The sequence below is a fragment of the Calidris pugnax genome, unplaced genomic scaffold (genome assembly GCF_001431845.1).
Source record: "Calidris pugnax isolate Ruff unplaced genomic scaffold, ASM143184v1 scaffold44, whole genome shotgun sequence".
NCBI lineage: Eukaryota > Metazoa > Chordata > Aves > Charadriiformes > Scolopacidae > Calidris > Calidris pugnax.
The window spans coordinates 32,240,670-32,263,184 of record NW_015094506.1 but is presented as its reverse complement, the minus strand read 5'-3'; the positions used below and the strand labels follow the sequence as shown (position 1 = coordinate 32,263,184).

General features: G+C 42.0%; 1 protein-coding gene across 1 annotated transcript in view; it reads right to left on the bottom strand.

The window, feature by feature from the left end:
* Positions 1-5,269: 5,269 nt before the first annotated feature.
* The window catches only part of CAV1 (caveolin 1), an 18,138-nt gene continuing 892 nt past the window's right edge, over positions 5,270-22,515 (bottom strand). Inside the window, exons 2-3 of the mRNA XM_014964164.1 lie at positions 22,281-22,445; positions 5,270-7,625 (exon numbers count right to left, since the gene is read on the bottom strand). Of these exons, the coding sequence (XP_014819650.1) occupies positions 7,284-7,625; positions 22,281-22,445 (507 nt within the window). The 3' untranslated portion in view covers positions 5,270-7,283. The remainder of the gene's footprint in view (positions 7,626-22,280; positions 22,446-22,515) is intronic.

Here is a 22,515-nt window from a genome sequence, read left to right as displayed (position 1 = left end):
TAACAACACCTACTCTCTTCAAAAGAAGACAGCTGAATTGACAGACATCTACAACAGTTGAATCTGAATCTACACATCATGAAATAAAGAGATGCAATACAATGCAAGCCAGAAGACAAAAAGTCAGGAGATGATGAAGTATGAACAAACCTTGAAGGCAGTTGTCTAAACCTATGAGAACTTGTATGCTCTATTCATAGAATCATAGAATTCTCCAGACCGGAAGGGACCTCCAAAGGTCATCTAGCCCGACCTCCCCACAGTCAGCAGGGACACCCCCAACTAGACCAGGTTGTCCAGGGCCTCATTGAGCCTCACCTTGAATATCTCCAGGGATGGGGCCTCAACCACCTCCCTGGGCAACCTGTTCCAGTGCTCCACTACCCTCACAGTAAAGAACTTTCTCCTAATCTCCACTCTAAATATGCTCCCCTCCAGCTTAAAGCCATTGCCCCTCATCCTGTCACTCAGTTGGCAGTTCCTATTATTAGGATATTTACAAGGAATCCAGGTTATAACAGAGGATTTCTGTCAGTGAGATAGAACATATCTGTTAAATGAGTAATCGGGCAAGGCAGCCTGTGCTTATTGCAGGGACCATAGGCTGATTATCGCCCACCAACAGATCGGGGATGGACTTTGGGATTGCGTGCAGAGAGTTTTTATGCCTGAGTCTGCCTGCTGCTGGCAGCTCCAGAGGGTTCCCCAGCCTGCTTCCCAGTGTGCTTCTCCACGACAGGAAGCAGTTTCCAGGCCCGTTTGTCTGCCCAGCCAGGCTCCTGTGCAAATCTGGTCATACCTATTGTGCCCAAGGCAAGTTCTGAACTGAATTGTCAGTGCATTTAAACCTTACTCTAGTTGACCTATGGTCATCCCCCTTCAAGGCAAGCCACACTTAAGTAGGAATTTGTATATCTTGATGATACTTTAATGCCTTGGCTATTGTTGTCTCTACAGGCAAATTCGGAGCCAAAAGGGAATCCTACAGGGGAGCAAATATGAACAGTGCAGTGATAGGCAGCAACAAACTGTTACAGGTAGTGTCATGGTTTAGGCCAGGTTGGCCAATTACAAAACAACAGATGATCTCCCCACCTCTCACTCCAAGGAGAAGAAGAAGAAAAATAAAGAGATTTATGAATTTAGAAAAAACTAAGCTACTTTAATGAAATATTAGTAATAACTTTAAAAAAAGTTAATAATGAAATAGATACAATATATTCAAAACCACTGGGGAAGTTCCAGGCTGGACTCAGTGATAAATACGAACTGAATTTCAGATCTTGATTCAAGAACCCACAGATTGGGTTCAAACGTAGACAAACTGACAGGGTGAAAAAACTAAGCTACTTTAATGAAATATTAGTAATAACTTTAAAAAAAGTTAATAATGAAATAGATACAATATATTCAAAACCACTGGGGAAGTTCCAGGCTGGACTCAGTGATAAATACGAACTGAATTTCAGATCTTGATTCAAGAACCCACAGATTGGGTTCAAACGTAGACAAACTGACAGGGTCCTCAGATGTCAGTCACTGAAGAAGAAGAAGAGCCACCAAACCAGAGCCATTAAAGAAGACCCAATTTAACCTCTTTGATCCCTCAGCTTTTATATTAATCAGGGTAGATGGGCTGGAATACCCAATTGGTCAGTTTGGGTCACCAGATCTATCCACACCTCCCCACAGGTGCAACCCTCCATGGGGTAAACAACCAATTCAACTGACCCTGGCTGCCACAGCAACACATATAAGCAAGAGCCTCTCTCACTGAACAGAAAGTTGGTGCTGCTCCACTCCAAGCCAGGACAGGTAGGAACTGAAGAAAGGTATAAAGAGTCATTTCTCTCCTTTTTTCCTTCCAAAAGTTGTCATCTATCACTGCCAGATGGAAAAGTGCCTGCTGTGCCCACCTTCTCCTCACTTCTTGAGTATGTAAAGCAGACCCCTGAGGTTCTCTCATTCTGTTGTTCTCTCTGTAGAATATACCAGCTTCTAATGATGTACTTCTTCATTTTGTTTTTTCTCTTAGCACCAACTACTTAGCTTCCATGTTGTTTTTTTTCACTTTGGATTTTCTGCCAGTAGGACTCCTGGCATCATGTACGTCTGGCAAGCTACATCTGGAGCTCTGGTTGGTGGAGATGGGCAGGCAGAATGTTTTGATGAGTAATAGTCACAGATGAATGCCTATATTCTGATAGTTGCCAAGAAGTTACACAACTACACATCCTTTGGTCCTTTAAGGTTCCTCTGCACTGATCCTCTGGTGTAAAACATTTTGTAGCTTAGAATAACTAGCCAGTACTCCATATCCTGGGTGAAAGTTTGGAGATAGGATCAACTGAGAAAGTTACAGCTATGATGACCTTCGATTTAAGTTAATCCATGGATGCCGAAACAACCCCTTAGAGCTGCTGTCAGTCTGCAGAAAACAAAGTCCCTAGTGTTTCAACCTGGAAAACAGAATTATCTCTAGAAGTGCTAGAACTGGAGACCATAATGCTGTTATTCCACTCTGCACTGATGACTACTTAATGGAAGAGAAAATCTGGATTCTGAAGACTTCAGACCAATAAAGGTGTCACAAAGCTCAGGCAGCGCCCTTAGGGTGACCTGGCCCCTGTTGGAAGCCATCACGTCACATCAGGGGCCTATAGTTAGCTCCTGCACAGCATATGAGAACTGGTCTTATAAAAATTGTATCCACAGTAGTCAGTACACTGAGCAGTGAGCTGCTTAAGTTTACACCTGGGAGCGCAGTGAGAGGAGTTAAGTCTCCTCTACCTCGGGAAGAGAGCTACTAGATTACAAGCCTCAGAGAGGCATCATTCCCCATCTTTTTTTAAGTGTTCCTTGAGGATACCTATCACCTCCAGTTCCTGCAGGAGAAGGTGGCAGGCAGAGGAACACCTCATTTATATGTCCCAGCAGTACGTAGGTGTGCCCTTGGCATCCTTACAGTGAGTTTTACTGACAATTATGTGCCACGGAAATTCAGGTGTCTGCAGGGTTACGTAAATTCAGGTTCTCAGAACAAAAGCAAATTGCCTACTGCCATTGAGCTAGTGGCTTGTGTCTTGACTATGAAGGAGGACACATGCTGGTACTGAGACTAATCACTCTCTTTCCACATATAGAGGGAATACTGTGCATTTATATATTGTCATAATTATCAAATGTAAAATGTTTTACCACTGTGCCTCCCAAAGGCAGTAATAGAGAAAAGCACCTTGAAGAAAGGATGCACTAGTTGTACTATACAATTGAAATTTTAATTAAAAATGCTACAGAAGAAAGCAAGCTAGAAATAACATAACCTGTATCACATGGTGTCCCAGTGTCAGACAGACAACACAAACTGAAAGAGTTAAGGTTTGTAAGACACAAATGAAGATAGCACAGGTGTCTAGCTCAGCAACAACTTTTATTCTGTGCCTCTTTCCTCTTCCTCGGGAGATGAGATAAAAAAGGAGGAGGATGCAGCAGATGCATCAGAGTAAGCAAGTGAATGGAGAACAATTCTAGTTTAACCTAAGAGAGGGTCAAAAGACAGCACAGGTGCAGCTATGGCAATTCTCCGTCATTAACAAAAGCCTATGGTTTGTCATTCATTCCAATAAATGTATTTCCAAAAAATATTCTGTATTTAGTCCACTGTTCTTAATCAGATTCGGAGGGATTCACCACACAGCCGAGCAGTTCATGCTCTTATTTCCCAGAACCTGGGTGCTCCAGCTGGTTTTAACTGGAGTGTCCACCTCCTACACACATTGTCTCATGGCATTCAAATGGAAAATTGTTCAAGCTAAAAGGCACAATTTAAGAACTGCTGACCCAGAACACGAGAAGAGTGACCAGCAACAGCCAAGGAAGTTTTTTGGTATGAGGAAAAAGTGGTGTTGAACTCACAGGTCCTGAGGCCACTTATGACACTAACTTTCCTATCTAGTAGTGTAAGATTATCTACATCTCACTTACAGCCATGACAGGAGATTGCCTGATGCCATTGTCTACCAGCTAATGTCTAGTTCCCCTGCAGACAAGCATGGATCTTGTTAGATGGTACATCGTGACTGTGGTATTGATCATGACTGTTACTGCATTGAGAGCCTGGCAGGAGCATGGGCATGAGCTTCACCGACAGCACAACCCTGTGATCACTGCCCAGAGAAGCACCACGGACGATGCAATCGTAGGGTGAATGCGCACATCTGCCCCATGAGGAGTCTTGGAGACGTGACATTATAGATGGTTGAAACAAATAGACGTGTCTGTCCTGAAACTATCTGGCTCTTTGCAAAAGCAAGGTTTTTTTGAATTCCGGAATGCTCATTAGCTTTACTTTCACATTACAACCTCCCTTTTATCTTTCAAAATATTTTAAATTTTCTCACAATTCATAGTCCAATTCAATGTACTATTTGCTACAATTAGAATATTCATTACTATTAAATATACCATTCTGCTATTGGAGAACAAACGACAGAGTACCTTAAGCAGGTATATACCATCTGAACAGTAAAATACGGTTAAAAGATTTGTAGGCCAAAAATGTAATAGCCTGTTTTGTTGGACTTTTGTGTACTAGGTTAATATTGTGACAGGTATTGTTCAATAATCCCATAGAAAAGAACTATCCTGTCACAAGTTAGGTCTATACACAGCTGGATAAAAGCTGTGTCATTCCCCTATTTCCATACGTAAAATGCTTAGACTAATGAGCTTTTATTAGGAAGAATCCTGTTTTCACTGGACTCAAAATGAAAGCTTTAAACAATTTTAACTGAAGAGCTATCCAGACAACCCACATCTGAATTTTGGGTGGCCAAAGTCTTTAACATAAAATGAGCTATAAGCAACTCACTGTAGTATGGTGTCATTCTGTTTATTGGATATTAAAATCACCTACAAGAAAACATCATTATCCTAATTTGAAATGTAGGGAAACTGAGGAACAAGAAAGCAATGGAATTTGTCATCATTAAGCGTTTAAACAAGCTTAGGCTCCCTATTTAATGCTGTATTCACCAGTTCTACCACCTACTTATTTAGCAGCAGAAAATATTTACTTGGGAGAAAAATGTCATTTTTTGTCAGGGAGAACCTTCCTGAGTCAGATCCTGAACCACAAATTAAGACTGTTTTGTGCTTTCCTTGTTGAGAAACAAATGACATCGCTTTATCAAGAAATAATGGGCTTTTTTTCCTAATAATGTGAGATTCGTTCATATGACTTTCAAGGAAAAAGAAGTCAGACAGGAGCTACCATTAAACATCTTTTTATTGTAGTCTTTAATGTACATGCAGAATTAAAAAAAGTGTCAGTTATATCTGTAAGCATATAACAACAATGTAAATGTCTCGGATCAGCAATGTATTTGGATTAGGGACTAATAACTCTAAGTGAACAGACATCTTTCAGGATATACATGGTAAATCAAGAAGGTTTTCTTCAGAGTGATTCTCCTCATAAAAAGATAAAATATTTCTTGTTTACAATCTCGCTTGGTTTTAATACTGAAAAAATCTATAATAGTACACTCTCCATTATGTACATAGAAAAACATAAAACTATATCCATACCAGTGTCTGTTTTAAATGCAAACAATAGTAGTTAATAGCTTTGTAACTTTTTTGTGCACCCTCTTCCCCCTTCCCTCCCTCCCCCCTTAAAAAATGCAGCATTTCCTAAAGTTTTCAATGCTTTGGCAGAAATTGAACTGAAGGCACTCCCGTGTTAAGTAAAGCAATATGTGAAATATCAGCGCTAAATAAAAAAGCTGCAGGTGTACCAGACAGCTCCATGCTCATCCCAAGGGCCAAATCTTGCACTCTCCTGAGGTCAAGAACTGGTTGGGCCTGAGATCCCAACTGGAGCAGGCTCAGGCCCCAGCCTGGCTTACGATAAAGCTGATCCGCCTCACAACTATTTTGACAGATGCTTCACGCAAACCGTATGAGGGTGCAGAGCACACCTCTGGACACAGTACTACCACGAGGGCAAAAAAAAGCTCCTGCAGGTCACAGCATCAGAACGTGCCGCAAAGGCTGTGCTCCCCAGGCCTTGCACTTTGCAACACGGCAGTTTCACACAACACCCTCCCTTTAAGACTTCCTGATGTCGCAGCTCAGCTAAAAATGCACAAACCAACCCACAAATGTGAAGTTTCTAAACCGCCTCTTGCGACGGATCAGTTTAGACTCAGCAAAGTGTCAGTTTTGCTGAAAATAAGCTGGGCGCTAGTGGCGTCCTGACTTCTGCTGGCAGGGAAGCTCTGGAAGCGGACAGGACAAGGTTCTCTCAGGGGCAGCTCCTCCTCGGCCTCACGTGGCTTGTGTTTGGCACCTCTTCATTTTTCTTGTAACTTAGGGTTATCTCTGGCATATCCGCAGTATGTATTTATACGAATACTTTGCCAAAAAAAAAAGAAGCTGCCTATGAGAGAAGCATCTAAATACTCGCTAAGGGATGTGTCAGAAGTCACAGTGGGGAAAACATTTCCATAATGACCAGTTTTAGTTCTCAACTGCAGCCTTGCTTCTGCAATCCTAGCAAAGGTTGAGAAATGGCTGGATGCAAACTTCCAAGAGAGAATGAGACAGAAAGGCACAGACCAAAGCTTTTTAGCACATGAAAAGCTTTCCTGTGTCAATGTCTCCAACCTTGATAAAGCGTTAGATTTTTGGGACGTATACTATTTCAGTAATTTGTTTACTTAACTAACTTATTCGTAGTGCACCATATCTGACCATGACTGTAAACAGCTGCAGTCAAGTGACAATCCAATTCAAAAAGAACATTCTGCTAAAACCTGCCAGCTGGTCACGTTCACTCTGCTGCAATAGCTCTGCGCTCTTTGGCCACAACAAAATGAAAGGCTTTACAGTGTTGGAAAGCATTTTTGTCATTCTTCAGTATCACTGTGGATTTATCTCACAAGGAATGAAGGGTGAGAGAAAAAGCCATCCAGTAACACTTCAGTCTCTGAATTGAACAGCCAGCAAAATGCTATGGAGCTGGCATAGAAGAATAGCCATTTAAGGTTAGTTTGAAATGCAGACTGAAGGGGGGGGGGAAAAAAAGCAGCAGCAAGTAGTCCAGTAAGAATAAACAGTAGAAAAAGAAACTGAGCAAGTGATTCTTTGTTTTGGGCCAGTACATCCACCACCAGTTGCTGTATGTTGCTTTGGGAAACACGAAACTGGCACCAAAACACTCCAAACAACACAATACCCCCACCCCCTTCCTAGGCTGATGGCTCTCCTTGAAATGTCCCTCAAATCTCTTTCCGTACTGTGGCTCGGATGCTGCTGAACACTTTGCCTATGGCCTCAAAGAGTGGGTCGCAGAACGTGTGGATGCAGATGGAGTAGACGCGGCTAATGCACTGGATCTCAATCAGGTAGCTCCTTATGCACGGCACCACCGCCCAGATGTGCAGGAAGGACAAAATGGCAAAGTAGATGCCCCAGATGAGAGCCATAGGAATGCCAAAGATTGCTGACAGTAAACGATAAAACCAGTATTTCGTTACAGTGAAGGTGGTAAAACTGGCCTTCCAAATCCCATCAAAGCTGTGTGTTCCCTCTGGCTCAGCAATCACATCTTCAAAATCAATCTGCAGCAAAGAACACAAAGTCAGGTCAGTCAGACAATCACATCAAGGGTGGATTCCAGAAACACCTTTCCTGGAGAGCAATGGGCCCCTGCAACAAAACACCGAAGCACGTCCTTCTGACATTCCAGCATGATTCAACCCATTTTAACACACCGTTTAAATCATGAATCTTCAGCAACTGCCTTTCTCCAGTGACTACCACGGAGCCTCGATGACTAGCTCAAAATTAGACATCTAACTTCCAGATGGAAATGCTGACAAAACTGAGTATATTTTCCTCATCTCCTACAGCCCCAAGGGACAAAGCTGGTGAACAGACTCATCACGCTTTCATTGCCTAATGTAACTGTTTCATATCTGTACGAATGGAATAAATGCAGTCACTACTTTGACTTCTTACACATCTCAAGCATGAAACAATAAAATGTGTTTTATTTTTCCGAATTTTCCCATCCTTCCTGTTGAAATCATTGCTGAATTTTGACAGTGAATCAACGGTGAGGCTATATAAATATATATATATATACTTTGAAACAGGCATATATAGTTCTTATTAGAGTGAAAAATAAAATCCCTGATTTAGATCTGCATCAGGTGGAGCTCCTCTTTAGCCCGAAAGGGTTAGGGAGCTCTTGCATTTATTTAATGTAAGGAGGCTCTTCACATTAGAGTAGTTTTGTTCTGTCCTATCCCGTTTATGGGCTAACACTCTGTTCATGAAAGACAAGGCCAGGCTAACATATTAGTATTTAGAAGGAACATACTCTTCCACATATTTCATAGTTTTGGCTATTCATAAATCATTCAGAAAGTCACCTAAGGAAGCAGTGCATTCCAACAGATATATTTTACTGCTCTCTGTTGAAATACCGAGCTATTCAGGAAGCTTAATTGTCATAACATTTCTATTAGAAAATTAACAGAATTGTAATGATGGTTCAGCTCAATGTCACACAAACATGTGTTTGATATAACCCACAATACAGGACATTTAATTTAGTTAGCACAACCAATTGTATAGATACTGCATTCAACAGGAAAGAGAACATCACAACACTATTCCTCTGCAATAAACTAAATGACTGTTTAGATCGGATGAAATGAAAAAAGAAACTGCATTCCTGGAACTGGATCCCAAAGGGAGATGCTGCTGCTGCTGCTAAGTGAAGATTTACAGGAGCAGGATAAATACGGTATGGGTCAGCGGCCTCAAAAACTCCAGCAACAGCACCTTAGCATGCTGGAAGGAGGTGAATATATACATATGGTCAGTATGTACATAGCAATACTTATACTGTAGGAAGGAAAAGGCTTACAATCACTTCTTTTAAACTAAACCACACGTAACAATTGGAAAGAACTCCTTCCTCTCTCCTGTTGAGTCTTCAATCACTTCCGAACAGAAGGTACCAACAAAGGGAAAAATGCTATAAAACCACTGGACATTCCAGTTTCTTAAACAAAAAAAGTAACTCCAAAGCAAAACGCACAGTTTAGGTGCAATTTACTTGAATGGCTTGAAAGTCCTTGGGAGGAAATTTCTGAATGAGTTGTGATATCAAATATCTTGAATGCCCAACATCAAGGTGGCTTAATTCGACATCTTACTGGTGTCAGCAGAGTGACACTTGTCACTACTGAGTGAACACAAGAAACTGGAAATTATTTGGGCTCTGTAATTTCAGTGGGTGCAAAACTGAATCTCTGTTGGAAATAAGTAAGTCTAATTCTGGGAAAGGCATCACAGGCAACAATATGCTCTCTATTTCCATCGTGGATAATTTGATACAAAAGTTTATGTTTGGGGACTACAAACTGATCAAAAATCAGCTTTATGAAGTACATTGACCATAAAATAATTACATGAATCAGTCATTTAAAAGTAAGACCGGGCAAGGAACTTTCCTGGATGTATTGTGATCTTTTTACCAAATGAAACAATCACATGTCTTCGCATCAATCACAGGATTTTAGTACTGCATCATGAAAGAAAGAAGAAAAGGAATAGTCAATAATATGTACAGATGATGGCATCTCATTGTCTTATTCCTGTCCCTCCCAGATGATTTCAAGGTCTGTATATTGTTCACTGAAATCTGATTGAGCTGAATACTGAGAAAAAGGTATGCCTGACTTTATGGAACAAGTATATTTTCTTTTTGGAATACACAAGCAAGCATACCTATAGTATCTGTTTCTGCAGCTATTCAAAAGCAAACTTTTTGCTGTAGGTCATATCCTATGTTAACTCATTTTCAAAGTGAATGGATGTTCTTGGCTTATCATCAACATTTGCCTTGAAATCAAAAAATAAAAATATGCAGATGATGGCAAACCTCAAATTGATTACAGCAAAAAAAATTTACTTTTCAAAAAATGCTACTACATGAACAGTCCTTTTTTTTTTTTGTCATAGGTTAGGCACAGCACTCTTATTCTGTAACTTCTGGCAACAGATTGCATGCTTCCCACCAGCTGATGTGACCACTGGCAGAGCCAGTTTGTGCACACAGCCATCACACTGCAGGTAAGTGCATCGGAGACAATTCAGGGTCACACCTAGAGTCTTTTTATTCAGTTCAGCTGTGGCAGAGTCTACCTTGTATTTTTTCGACTGGCCCATAAAATAAATATTAAATCTCAGTAGGAAAGCAAGTGTGCGTTGAGCTCCATCAGCCTTTTCATGGTTGCATCTTTAATTTAGCTAAGTGGGACCTATTTTTATCATGCCATGTTTTTGGCATGCAAAAAGAGACCATACGTTTATGTGAAGTTTCTAGAACTTTTAAAATAAATAGTGAGACTGGCCTGTAATTTGAATCCTTTCAAAGTAATTCATTACAATGAATGCTTTACTGAAAAATGGAAGCCAGTAAAGTCATTTGTTTTCAAATCAAACAGTAAACTTTCTGTAATGGTGATTCTCAGTAAGTAATGTTTTTAGCCTCTTGTGTGCTCCAACATGTCCATGGAGTTAATCCTGGGGAGCTGACAGAAGAATCATGCCATATAACATTTCCAGATGGACAGTCCTGTCCTCATTCCAGGAGATGATGCTAATATTAGAACATTTATGATATATTTTTGGCCAGGATTTCCCAGCTCAAGTCATACACTGTTGTCCTAAAAGTACTCGGGAATCAATCTGCCTGTGAGAAGAAAATAGCAGTGTATTTGTGCCACTAAAAATTGTCAAGAGGTTACTTTCTTGGAGTAATTTTAACAACTGTAGAAATGTTTCTACCAATGCACACAACCTGAATGGATGGTGCTGTAGGAACCATAACTGCTGCCTCACCATCACCCTTCCCGTTTCATTATTCCTTGAGACCCCTGCTCCCCTTTGAGTAAGGGCGATACTAAACTGAACTTAAGAGTGAAAAGAAAGAAAACCTCTAAAAACTCTCAGCTGAACAGAGTGTTAGACTGAAGCTGCAATCTCCTTAAACGCCATGAAATTACGTATAAGACAAGAGAGTCCAGTTATGACTAGAACATGAACTTCTGCAGTGCTGTCCAAACCCAGACTTACCCGCAGCAATGTACGGTCTAAATAAAGACAGGCAAAGAGCTGAGATAATCTGGGCTCTTCTGCTTCTCAGCAGCTCACGTACAGATCCACTGGCTGGGAAACGCTCTATTTGTTTCACTGTTCAGGCAGTACAGATAAGTCCTTACGCTGCAGGAACTGAGATATCACCCAGATTCTTCCTGCACTGAACCACTCCCATGAAAGATCCTGTTTTTAACTCCCAGGGATCAGTCCTCCACAGGCAGCAGGAGGAATAGGTGGCTGGATGCATTTTGCCTTACACATCACCTCGATTACCTGCTCCTCAGTCTCGCCTCTTACTGTCCTCTGGTTTTTAGTTTGGCAGCACTTGGTGAGGGTGAGTGTCACCAGACTGATAATGGGAGTCCAAGTGAACTAAGTAAAGTAAAAATAGGACTGAGAGGAGAAAGAGAAGTGCCCAGAAATATGATCCTAGGGAAAAAAGACACTCTAATTTCTGGAAATGAACCTAACTGGCGTGCAAGGACAAGATACTTTTTTTAGGGTATTATTCTTTAGGCCAATTTTGCCAAAGCATCACATGCATGCAAATTTGTGAAGGGCTCTCTTTTATCTCCATAAAGGCATGCTTAGGTTAGGCACAGGTCTTGTTCAGTAGATTGCATATCCAGTGTGCACTTTGCTCCTCCAGAGCTGTCAGGGTGTGCTGTGAAAATCAGGGTGAGTCATTTGCCAAGCTCATGAAAATACAGGCACGTTCACTTGTGACACGGAGAGAAGCAAAGGAAATTTGCTTTGACCCTCTAAAGGATGCTAATAACTCACTACAGCCTTCTGTTTCAGCCAAAGCTATTAAACACTATCAACTCCTGTTCCATGCCTACAATACACTTCCTGACTTCAGCTATTCTTTGTTTCCTACTATTCAGTTTGGTAAAGCCAGTTTTTACATTGCTTGAAGCTTTTGTCTAATTCTGCTATGAGAATTGCTGCAGCTTCTTTTGCTCTGCATATGTTTATTAAACTTTTACCAGGAAATTAAGGAACCTGCTTTGATTCTAAAAGAGATTTATTTACAAGAAAGGGAAACTGTAGGGGGAATTTGTCTTCTTTTTTCTACGTCTGTTGAAAAAAAAAAAATATTTAAAAAACTCAACAGTGTGAAGTTACTGTTTTTCCTAAAAAAACCCAGCTGACTCAAGAATATAAACTTCACATATGAACGTAGTTGACCTGTTGACTGTGCCACTTTAGTCCCTATGTGTCAAAACTTGGCAGACTGGAAAAGTGTGTCAAATGCCAACTTCAAATTGCCTGCTTACCAGTTGTGCTTCTCCTCAAAAGTTTGTTCTTTGAGGTATGTATTACCTGTTACATAGAAAAAATTACTGTGCTGGGTTTATCAGGAAAAATTATTAAGGCCATGAGCATTTTATGGGAGCTTTGACCTAATCTACATTTCTGTGGTTGGAACTGCAATTACTCAAACCTTTGTGTGTGGTGTCTGTGTGCTGCTACAGTGCTCACAGCACGCAGTTCACATAGAGAGGCACCACCACTGCTCCACTGAGGAGGAACCCAAACAAGTGCTGAGGATGCCTGCATTTTTGAGTGCCATCAATATCTTTTGGAGTCAGTGAAGAGATGCTCTTCACTGGAAGAGCATCCAGTAAGGAAGAGATCCTCACCGGATCTCTCTTGATTGATCACTAATATCCCTAACCAAGCAAACCCCTTAAATATGCACACAGCTTGAAAAATGTGAACTGTCCCCCTGATGTCAATATACTTACATGCTCTGCCAGAGCAGGGCTGTAGTCAAGTCTGAATACATATTTATACAAGAAGGAGTCACAAGCTAGTTTTCTTTACATTTTTAGCACAGAGTATGGGAACTGTCTTTACTGCTTACCCTGTGCTGTTTTTAAACTGTTTTTTTTCCTGACATCAAGGCTGTAAGTAGAATACTGTTCCACCAGATTATATTGTGTCCCTGTAAGACCTGGAATAGACATACAGAAAAAGGCAGATAAGATCTTTTTTCTTCTGCTGTGATAAATGCAACTTGTAAAATTTCTGAATGCATTCAATGTCCTTCAAAGAAACATTCATCAGAAGAAAATGTATAAAAGATCACGAGTTACATTTGGGGGTGATGTTCAAGTCAGGTGCAGCACCACAAACTTTGGAGAAGGCTGTAATGTTTGTTATTAAAAATTAGAAAATGCATAAGCATATGAGAACATTATTAGTGTCCATACTATTTGAAACTTAAAAATTGACAGTTACAGTGCTTGGAAAACAAAGGCATGACAGCAGAAGCAAAAAAAACCCTAAGCAATAAGCTCACAACCATTCTGTTAAATCAGTGATACCAGCTAAACATCTACATGTTTCCTTGACCCTTTGAAAGATCATGTTTCCGTATCTGCTGGTGTGTGTCTTGCTGACCACTACCACAGTTTATTGGAAAAGGATGAAAAAGCATATTAGGTTGTTTCTACCGAATCCAAGGGAAAGAGCATGGGAGGTGTTGGGACTCATAGGAATAAAGCTGCTCTTCTCCCTTCCCTCACTGCTCAGACACCAGGAGACTTCACTATTTTGAAGGTGTAGGGTGTAGCACACGGTAGCACTTCATGAGTGTGAGGCTAAGTGAAAGAGGAACAGGAGGACATGGGACTGTCAGCATTGCAAAGGGGCCCAGTGCTCTCCCTGAGGATGCACATCCTCACCTCAGTTGCACTAAGTTACAGGAACTTGAACAGTGTCTTCGCTTGCTTCTACTCTAAGAAGTCACTCACCCTTTTAAGTGTTTACCTGCAGTTATGAAAAGAAGCTGCTACTTTGTTCCTTGAAAACATACAGCTTCAGATGCCTAGATGTTTCACTTCCTTGCTATCATTGTTTCCAACAGCAAACACCAGGTGCCATCAGGTGTGTTATAAAGCCAAAACTCATTCTATTCCAGTGTATTTGTATAAACCTCAGGCTAGAGCATAGGCGACTACAAAACATGATCATGCAGCGATGTTCAGATATGGGATAAATTCCACCACAAGTCGAGAAATCACCGTCACTCTTGGTATGGTGGCAAGCATCTAACAAGGGAACCCCGAGAGTCCCTCCAGGCTGGGGTACAGCAAGGTTAGGCTCTGACTGTCAGCCCTGAATTCTGCCTTCGAGCACTCTGCTGTTGTGGAGACTGTCCAGACCCGTGGGCACAACACTCACTCCTTTGCACAAAACCAGAGATGCCATAAGTACGGATGGCTAGGACCACAGCTTTTGTGTAAAGCTGGTTAAATGCAGAAAAATGACAAACAAGTAATTCCCAGGCAAAATAAACCCTAGAAAAGCAAGCAGAACTGTCCCACCCCAGTCACTGGTTCAAACGAGCCAATGAATTTGCCTTACATTCCCTGTCGCCCTGTGCCTGCTTTCCATAATATGGCACAAAAAGAGTGTTCTGCTGGCACATCTCTTACTGGAAATAGTGAATCTTTCCCGAGTACTATAGAGTATGCCAGAAAAGCAAACAATGCTTTAACAAACAAGGATATTCATGATGGAAAGTAGATTTGAAGGACTGCACTCTTCTAGCCAGAGAAAACTAGTTTGGTCAGGGGTGACCCTGACTGCACACGTAACAACTACTCAAGCGGACTGTGAACAATTTTAAATAATGCCATGACTTAGAAAAAACTTGTGATTGCAGGCCACCATTTCACAAAGTGAAAATCAATGAAAATAGCCAAAAAATAATTCGCTACTAATTACCGAGAGAACAACCTCCTGCTCCCTGCCCGTGCTGAATTGCTGATGACATACTAGAAAAGCCCTGGTGATGGGCTTTGTTTTATCAGATGGGCAGGCTCATCAAAATCTGCGGAAGTACTCGTGAGAAAAATGCGACTGATGCCAACGGGTCAGCACTGCAGCAACCAGCCACTCTCCAGAGATCTCTTCCTGAAGCACTTGCCTGTCCTGTCTCAGGATAGTCCATCAGAAGGAAAGCCTAACAGCTTCAAGGAGACATCTGCGCTCCTCTGAAACACAGCGAAACTTCCTGTGCAGGTGGGGATGTCATGTCAGCCAGTTCCTTGGAAAATAACGTTGACATTGTCAGAGTAAGCAAGGCAGAAAAAAAAAGGGGCTGTTCTCCTCCCTGGAAACTGGGCTGCTGGGAGGTTATTGCTGTTTGCCCAAAGAGAAACTCTTAAGCAGCTTTCTTAATTTTATTATTTGTTTCATGTTCCACAGTTCCTTGTTTGATACAGCTACTTTAGCAAAGAACTCGGATCCCTCTGTGTGCATGTACATTCATATATGTCTGTCCATCTGTGTGTTTAAAGAGGTATTTTCATCAACATGAACACTGGAGTGATGTTTTGACTGCGCTAAAGATAATGGGAATTCTTTTATTGATTGCAGTGGGATCTGGAGTTAACCAGAATTCAGAAACAATAATAAAAGTAAAGATATTCTGTAAGCAGATTCTATACTACATTTTCATATTATAATTTGTTTTATGCATATAAATATAATATACATTATATTATTATATTATATTATTATATTGCCCTCAATGCAGGTTTACAGACCTGCCACTAAGATAATAAACTGATATTAAGTATAACTTTTCAGAACTTGTTCTAGCTTCATCCCTCCTAAATTTAGGCACTAATGGGAAATGGAAATATAATGACCTTAGACCCTTTGGTAGTGAGTGGAGAGTGACAGGTAACTTTGGAGGGTGCTTTAGATCTGGAAACCACTCTTTTCTCTATCATTTGTAAAGGGAGTCTAAGGAGAGGAGACTCTTCACTAGGAATACTACCCACAAACACATTCTTGTTAACTGCTGCCATTCTTTTTAGCAAATCCATATAACTTGTTCTCACCTTTTCCCTCATTTCTACCTAAACAGGCTCACTGCTGACTGTGAGTGTGCAGTGATGCCAAACTGCCTCTTCTTTTCTTTAAAAAAAAATTGCCTCTGCATTTCTCCTGTTATAAAGCTGTCTTTCTCACAGAACATCTTAAGTTACTGATCCTTAAATAGGAGGTAACTTCTTTCGTATTTCATAAAAATCAAGCCATCATTAGTCTTCAGTTCTGGTCATAAACTGCACTAGAACAGAGACATATGAACTTGGACTTCATAAAACCAGAGACTTTATGGCTGAGGTCTACAGGAGATATTAACCTTATCCTGAGGGAAAACTCTGTCTTTTTTTGGTCGTATTTGTTTGAATTCTGAGATGGGATTTCAAAGCTGACAGAGGAAATGTTGCAATCCTTCTATCAGACTCCCTTCGGCTTTTTTGGAACTGGGAGTGTAACTTCAGCACAGCAGGAGTTTGGACAGGGAATGTGATGCTTTCACCTTCAGCTGTGAGCGGATCTTCTCACTTCTTATCTACAAAGCCGAATTTATCAGTTCCCGTTTATTTGAAAATAAAGTAAAGGGGCCAGATAAATAGGAGACTGCGGACAAACCCCATCCTTGTACAGCCCCACTAACATCTATAGCACAGCTCCTTGATTATGTTGAATAAATTCAGGTGCAAAATTTATCAATTAATGTGCTCATTAACGTGGGGATAGTTGCACTGAAACTATTTGTCTTTTTTGAATGCTAATCTGATGACATAATTTCTGACAAGAATGATATTGCATAAAATTCAAAGTTTGTTTTGAAACTATTAAAAGACATTTTCATAAGAAATCTGCCAGTAAAATAAAAAGGGACTAACAAAGTTAAACCTGCCTCCCCAATAAATCAAATGAAATTAAATGGCATAACTTCTCTTTTGTCTTCAAAATAACTAATCCTTTTTAGTCTAAGATGGTATTGACTACTGTTGTTTGTCTAAAAAAGAGAGATGGTAGTTCTGGATCAAAAAGCTCAAGAAATCAACTGCCGATGTAGATTTCATCCCACTGTCTGTTTACTACAAGAGTGTTTGAGAGCTGTGGGAAATACAAACTTGTCTTAGTTTAGAATTATACCTCTCTCCAGTTTTCCAGAGATCACAAGTTTTACGGAATCACCCAAGTTCATTTATATTTTCTTCTCCCTGTTGCCTAAAATACAACAAAGATCAAATTCTCACTGGGGATCTCACAGGCAGACCACTCTATCATACTCATTTTCCCTCTTCCCTCTGGAGAGTTTTGGATGTCAATAATTATTTTTTTTTAAGACATCCATGCTCTCTTCAACAGAAGATGGTATTTCTATCCATATAGTGGGCTAAAAATTCTAAAATTAATTCAAATTGTTCTTAAATTTTTCTAACGTATAACCTGAATTCCGTTGAATTTATCAGAAATGAAAAGTATTTGTCTCCTCTGAATCTGAGATAGTGTCCAATAAATTCTAACAAAAAGAACATCCATGCTGAATCGCTGGCTCTGTCCCCATGACCACCATGTGAAGATTTTCCTATGGAGTTATGACTCATGTTCATCATGCTAAGCAAGAAGGCAATGCATAAGGCTTTAATAATACTATGAGCTTAAACGCAAACACATTTTTTTGAGAAAGAAGCTTTCATTAGGACAAATGCCATTATTATCTGTAATATTATGGACATTCAGAAATTCCATGCCTGGGAACTCCTAATTAATGTGCAAGAAAACTGTTTTTCAGAACTCTAAGACCTCTTTGAGTTCCTCATAGAAACTGGCATTCATAATAGCTCAAGTTTTTAACCTCTCACTCCTAGACCAGCCTTGGAAGAAGTATTTGAAACAGAATTGTATCGTGTGGATTGCCAAAGTCAAACATGCTGTCACGTCGGAGTGACAGCCCTCAATGCCTCAGCCCTCCCATTGGAAAAGAGCAGGGAACGAAGACTGTTTTCCTTCCAGGAGGTTCTCCCATGCGGAGATGGAAGATGCTCTGCCTAGTCATCCCTCTGTGCATCTTATGCTGTGCTCAGTGCAATGGGGAGGGACCGTAATCATGAAGGATTAATTAAAATGGTAAACTGCTTTTCAAAAAAACCTCTCTTTTTATTAGAAAGCAGCAGAAATTGTAAATGACTATAAAATGGCAGAGTAAAACTTTCCTCCCTAATGCCTACATAAGGGTGCTAAGGATTTGTTAACATCTGACTAAAAATTCCGGATTTTTCTTTGCAGTGAGATGAATTGCCCTTAACTGCATTGAGTGGAAGGCATGAACACATAACTGTTTAAAACTTGGTACAAAAGCTCTGCATCCTTACATCTGTAGCCAAGTACTGGATTTTATTTTTTTCCAGAGAGAAAAGGACTCTTATGCAACAAACAGCAGATAGACACCACTTGTTCGAAACAAAATAATAAGCATGTTCTGGATGGTAGACCAGGCACAGGCCTTTCTTCCTGGCACACCACCATAGGAAAAAAGTATCATCTGGCTGCAGATGTGACTACACCTTTGGTCCTCAGTAGTCCCAAAGGAGTAGACTTTGCAGGGAAGCAAGGAAGTACTGAGTACTGAGAAGCCCAACACTGTTTCCCTCCTCTGCTTCTTCCGAATTTGGTAAACTTTGTGCAGACTTGACCACAAATACTTTGAGAAACTTTGAACTCCAAAGAGTTGGGAGGCTGTAATTTAGCCATATTCTGGAAAACATAAATATTGTGCTGGGAAACAGGAAGAGCAAAGGCTGAACTTCAGGCACCTTCATGTGAAACCTCCATCATCGGGGCATGAATGAGAGACAAAACGATCAGCTTTCTATCCTGTTTGTGGCATCTCATCACACATAAATAAAAGCTGTGGGACACAAGTAGAATCTTCCAGCAAAGGACATAGGAAATAGATACAGCTGTGTGGCAAAATAGCTGTATAATCACCTGACTGACTCCCGGAGAGCTCCCAGGTACACAGAGGCTGTTTCTCCCTCGCTAGGTTCCCTCCTTGCCTCCTTCATGACCAGCCAACTTCACCAGCACCTCAAGGCATGGGGCCACCGTTGCATGTTCTCCCCCTGCCAAGGTGATGCACGAGGGCAGTCGTGTGAGGAAGAAGCTTCTTCCTTTCCTCTCCCCACTGAAGGAATTGGAACAGGAAGGAAATTCTGGTGATTTTACTAGATCATGCTTCCTCCAGCACAGAGCTGCCAACTCTGTTGTCTGCGGACCTCAGGTTCGGTAAGGCCTCATTTTCCATCCCTCTCTGGACAGAAATCCAGTCCTTCGCCCTACTTCTCTGGAAACCTCCCAGTGAGTAGCTCCCACTTGGTAACTAATTTGAAGATAAACCGTAAGCAAAAGCTGAGGTCACCAACACCTTTGGTATAAAGCTGCTCCATGTGTCTAGTTTATATAAAAGGATCTCCACCGGGTCTCTCCCTCCTGCCTGGGTCCCTCCCCTATTGCTGCCGGCACCACGTATCTGCTGCAGAGGAAGCTGTGCAGATGCTCTGTGGTGCACATCAAGGGAACACGTCTCCTGCTTCTCACAAGCAAGGGTTATTTTTAAAATGTGCTATGGGAAGTATTTGAATGCAGACAACACTGAGGCCTTTTAGAGAGCTGCTTACAGAGCAGATTCCTCGTTCTCTGTCTAATCATTTCTATTTCATGGCTGACTGATTTGTCCCCAGTTTCCATGCTATTGTGCCTCATAGTCAAGTGGCAAGAAATGCATTAAATACTGGGTAAAAAAGCAGAAAGTTCTGAATCTAGAAAAATGCAATGGCTCTAAACAAAACCCGACTTCTGGCGTTACAACACTCCTGAACTCTTTTTTCTCTCGGAATTTCAGTACCCGACTGAGACTGGGATTTTTTACACTCTGCCCAGAGCTGTTTTGCAGCTGAAGTAAGAAAGGCAGATGCATGACAGAACGGCACCACAGACTGATGGCTAAGGCAGGAACCGAATCTGTATATCTCCACCCCAATCCAAGCCTGTCCCCTAGGTACTGGGGTCTGAACTTCATTGCTATGTCTAATAGGCTGAACCTGAAAGCAGTGTCCAAATAAAGTCAAATTGTGGCAAAATTCCTCTCTCTACTTTTCAAGTTGGACCTATCCAAGACATACTTATACAAATCAAAGTAATTCTTATTTGTCCTTGTCACAAGACAGAAAAATGTTGCTTTACGATGCCCACATTTTTTTCAAATGCTGCTGGTTTTATGATGCAAAATAGATCCCGTCTGACTAACATCAAATTCGTTTTGATAAATTCCTGTGTTTTGATGTGACTACGTGCACTACCAGGAGCTCGCTTGCTGACACAGGGGCAGTACCTGTATTCTGGCTCTTTGCTGGTTTTCAATGAATGTGTCCACAATTATTTCAAAAGGACAAACTGAAAAGCTTTTTTTTTCCAGTCCTATAATTCTTATTTTTCAACTTTCTTTTAGATGATTGGACATAACAAACTTTCTTAATCATTGCCCCTGTGGGAGGCAGAGAAGGCAGGATGGGCTTTGTATGCTTCAGTTTCTTTCAAGTCCATTAGGAGTTTTTTCCGTCAGTGGTCTCCCTCTTTTCCCAGCAGGATCCTTCTTTCCCTAGTTAAGTTGTGGACACCCGGATTCCGACTTGCTTGGGGGCTATGACTCATCCTCAGAAGGTTTGGTTGCTTTGGGGACTTCTTCTGTTGATGTACGCAATAAGCCATGATGCAGTTTCATTCTTCAGCTCTTGCACTCCCTGTCTGCTCATCTACTCCTCCGTGGGTAGAAGAAGAAAGAATTGCTCTCTTTCTTTTTAAAATCAACCATTTCAAAGGAAGTTTTGTAGCATTAGGTACACCGATGATTTTTTTCTAAGCAAATAAAAACTTTATGCCTTTTTTTTTTTTCTAGATCACAAAGTTGATAATGGCTCCTGAAAGATATAGCCTGCTCTGAGAGAAAATTCTTATCATGATGGCCAGTCATATTCATCAACTTCAAATTGTGTTGAAGTGAGTGGAATTTAAGGTTACTTGGGATATTGCTATATTGCCTGCCCATAGCATGAATCATTTTACTGACATACATTCAGGAACCAGCGTCCAACCTTTTGATTCTCTGGAAACAATGTGATATTTCTCTTTTTCAATAATGGGTCTTCCTGACCAACAAACATGGTGAACTGCACACTCTCTGACTCTGCTGGACACTAAATAAGCCAGTTAGTGGCTTAGTCACCCACTACAGCTGGGCAACTCCTGTTTTTCCTAGGTCCTGACAAGCTCAGATGACAGCATCCTCAGTTTTCACACGCACAGTATAAAATTCATCTGCTAAGAGAAAGATGATCTCTATGATTTTTTTCTGACTAAACTCACTTCAAGCAAAAATCTCCATCAGCCTCGATTTGTCAAAATGGTCAAACTGTGAATTAAAAACCTGAACAACAACAACAACAACAACAACAACAACAACAAAACCCTAGCCAAGGGCACAGTTAGACTTTGCCTAGTTTGTTTCCATTTATCGTTTCTTGAGGGAAGGAAAAACACCAAGGAAAACAAAACAAAACAAAACAAAGCAAACCAAGGAAACCAACCCAAACGACCATCTGATTTTGCACCCCCTTGGCTTGGGGAGGGTGCCCCGTCCCGCAGGCCGTGCCCGGCGGCGCAGGGCGCTGGTTCGGTGCCACCTCCCTGCCCTGCCTCCGTGCGTGCCCGGGGGAAGAAGAATCCCTCAGCCGGTCTCACACACGGTCACGCAACTTTTTTTTCTCCCCTTTCCCGGGCGGGATGTCCCGGCTGCAAGGGCTGTCCGGCCGGCAGAGCGCTGCAGGAACCCTTTCCCCGCAGGGCTGCCGCCAGCCCCGTCCCGGCGGGGGGCGGCCCCGCACCGCCCGGTCCCGCTGCAGCCCCGGCGGGGAGCACAGGGACAGCCCCCGCCGCGGGATGCGCTCCCCGTCCAGGGAGGCACGGGCCCCCCCCCCGCCGCGGGATGCGCTCCCCGTCCAGGGAGCTGCGCCGCACCTCTCCCCTGTACCCTCTCCCTTTTATTTACAAAAAGAAGATAATTAGGAACGTACCTTCTCTCCTCCCCCCCCCACTCCCGGTCCTTCCCCTCCCGCAGCAGGTGGAGGGGAGCGGCTGCGGGCTGCTGTCCCCCTGGCAGCGCCCCGCGTCCTCCGCCTCTGCGGGCATCGCCCCGTCCCGCCCCGGTCCCCCCCCCTCACCTTGACCACGTCGTCGTTGAGGTGCTTGGGGTCGCGGTTGACCAGGTCGATCTCTTTGGTGTGCACGTCGTGCACCGCCTTCTCGCTCAGCTCGTCTGCCATCATCTTGTTGTTGGGCTTGTAGATGTTGCCCTGCTCCCTGACGGGCGCCGTGTAGAGAAAGCCCTGCGGAGCGGGAGAGGAGGGAGAGCGGGCGGGAGGGGAGAGCGGCGCCGCGGAGGGCCGGGCGGGAGGG